General features: G+C 55.6%; 1 protein-coding gene across 2 annotated transcripts in view; it reads left to right on the forward strand.

The window, feature by feature from the left end:
* The window catches only part of TTLL1 (tubulin tyrosine ligase like 1), a 21,913-nt gene that overhangs the window by 8,113 nt on the left and 11,541 nt on the right, over positions 1 to 2,259 (forward strand). For both annotated transcript variants that reach the window (XM_027854336.1, XM_027854337.1), the window contains exons 5-6: positions 827 to 1,007; positions 1,530 to 1,664. In XM_027854336.1, coding sequence (XP_027710137.1) covers positions 827 to 1,007; positions 1,530 to 1,664 — 316 coding nt within the window. The remainder of the gene's footprint in view (positions 1 to 826; positions 1,008 to 1,529; positions 1,665 to 2,259) is intronic.

Here is a 2,259-nt window from a genome sequence, read left to right on the forward strand (position 1 = left end):
TGAGAACAGGGGATGTCAGGACTGAGAGGGGCCTTAGAAGAGGGGATATCAGGGCTGATGGGGTCTGAGAACAGAGGATGTCAGGACTGAGAGGGGCCTTAGAAGAGGGGATGTCAGAGCTAGAAGGGCCCTTAGAACAGGGGATGTCAGGACTGAGAGGGGCCTGAGAAAAGGGGATGTCAGGACTGGGAGGAGCCTTAGAACAGGGGATGTCAGATCTGGGAGGGGCCTGAGAACAGGGGATGTCAGATCTGGGAGGGGCCTAAGAACAAGGAAGGTCAGAGCTAAGACAGCCCTTAGAACAGGGGATGTCAGGGCTGAGAGGGCCCTAGAACAGAGGTGGGAGATACCAAAGGGATTTAGTCCAACTGCTTCATCTTGATGAGGAAGCTGAGTCCTAGGAGGGGGAACTTAGTGAGGTCACAGGGTTAGTTAGTTAGTGGCACAGCCAGGTTCCAAGTTCTTGCCTCGTTTTCCCCTCTTGCCGCTTTGTCCCTCCTGTCACCATCATCTCCCCTCTGGTTCCTGAGGATTGGCCTCTCTCCTGGCTAAAGCAGCTCCTTTTGTCTCTACGTCTCCCTCCCCCTGGTATGTCAGTCCCTGGTGGTCATAGCGCCTCTCTGGGGCTGCTGCCCCCAGAGCTGGGGTGAGGAGCCCCCTGACTGGGGAGCTGCCCTGAGTGTCCTCCCCCAGTCGCACACAGACTGGGGTAGGGGGGGAGGGAAGCCTGAGGCCCCATGGAGAGGTGAGCTGCTGAGCTCTGGGGCCTGTCTGGGCTCTGCTCCGACCTCTGCCCTAACCTCTGCCCTCTGCTGTGGCCCTGCAGACTTCGTGCCAGTCACCTTCATGCTTCCCGCTGACTACAACCTGTTTGTGGAGGAGTTCCGGAAAAGCCCCTCCAGCACGTGGATTATGAAGCCTTGTGGGAAGGCCCAGGGGAAGGGAATATTTCTCATCAATAAACTCTCACAGATTAAAAAGTGGTCTCGGGACAGCAAAACGTCATCGTAAGTGGGAAGAAGTATACACACCTCATGCCTCCTTTGTGGCCAGCGCCCTGACACCAGTGGAGTGGGGAGTCCTTTGCTTCCTGGAGGGTCCCCCCCAGTTTCAGACGTGGGTCCCCAGGGAGGGGAGCAGAGGCCTGGCCTGTCACGTAGCCCCGGGCCGTGGCGGCAGTCAGGCTGTGGGCCCAGGGGCCCTCAAATCTCTCTGAACCCCAAGTCCTCCTCTCTGAAGTGGTTGTGAGACTACATGAGGCCCGCCCACCCCAGCGGTCCACGGTCAGCCGTCACTGTTCTGTGAACTCAGGCTGCTGTCGCCCTTGGCCCCAGAGTGCCCCCTGTGCCCTTGGCGGAGGGAGCGCCGGGGCAGTTGGTACAGACCCGTGATTCCTCCCAAGGGAGTGCTGCGTCTGAGCTCGGTTCTGGGGGAGATGCAGGGAGAGGTTGGTCATGTTCCTGCCCCCAGGACAGAGGCCGAGATGGGATCAGGGCCTTGGGGGGCTGACTTGTCTCCTCTTTCTCTAGGTTTGTTTCTCAGTCGTCCAAAGAAGCCTATGTCATCTCTCTGTATATCAGCAATCCGCTGCTCATTGGCGGGAGGAAGTTTGACCTGCGCTTGTATGTGTTAGTGTCCACATACCGGCCCCTGAGGTGCTACATGTAAGAGGACGGCGCTCCCTCCCTTCCTCCCTCCCTCTCCCTCCCCTCTCCATCTTTCCACTCTTTCTTCCCTCCTCTTTCTTTGCCTTCTGTCCTCTCTCTTTCTCTCTCTCTTCCTGCCTCTGTCTCTTCTCTTTCTCTTTTCTCCCTCTTCTCTCATCTCTGTCTCTCTTCTCTCTTCTTTCTCTCTCTCTTCCTGCCTCTCTCTCTCTTCTTTTTCTCTTTTCTCCCTCTTCTCTCATCTCTGTCTCTCTCTCCTCTTCTCTGTATCTGTCTCTCTTCCTGCCTTTCTCTGTCTCTTCTCTTTCTCTTTTCTCCTTCTTCTCTCTTCTCCGTCTCTCTCTTCCTGTCTCTCTTTCCCTCTCCCTGCCTCTCTCTTCTCTTTCTCTTTTCTCCCTCTTCTCTCCTCTCCATCTCTCTCTTCTCTTCTCTGTCTCTCTATTTCCCTCTTTCTTCCTGCCTCTCTCTCTTCTCTTTCTCTTTTCTCCTTCTTCTCTCGTCTGTCTCTCTTCTCTCCTCTGTCTCTCTCTTTCTCTCTCTCTTCCTGCCTCTCTCTCTTCTCTTTCTCTTTTCTCCTTCTTCTCTCGTCTCTGTC

Source organism: Vombatus ursinus, unplaced genomic scaffold (assembly GCF_900497805.2).
Source record: "Vombatus ursinus unplaced genomic scaffold, bare-nosed wombat genome assembly UNPS02010394.1, whole genome shotgun sequence".
In the NCBI taxonomy this organism is placed as follows: domain Eukaryota; kingdom Metazoa; phylum Chordata; class Mammalia; order Diprotodontia; family Vombatidae; genus Vombatus; species Vombatus ursinus.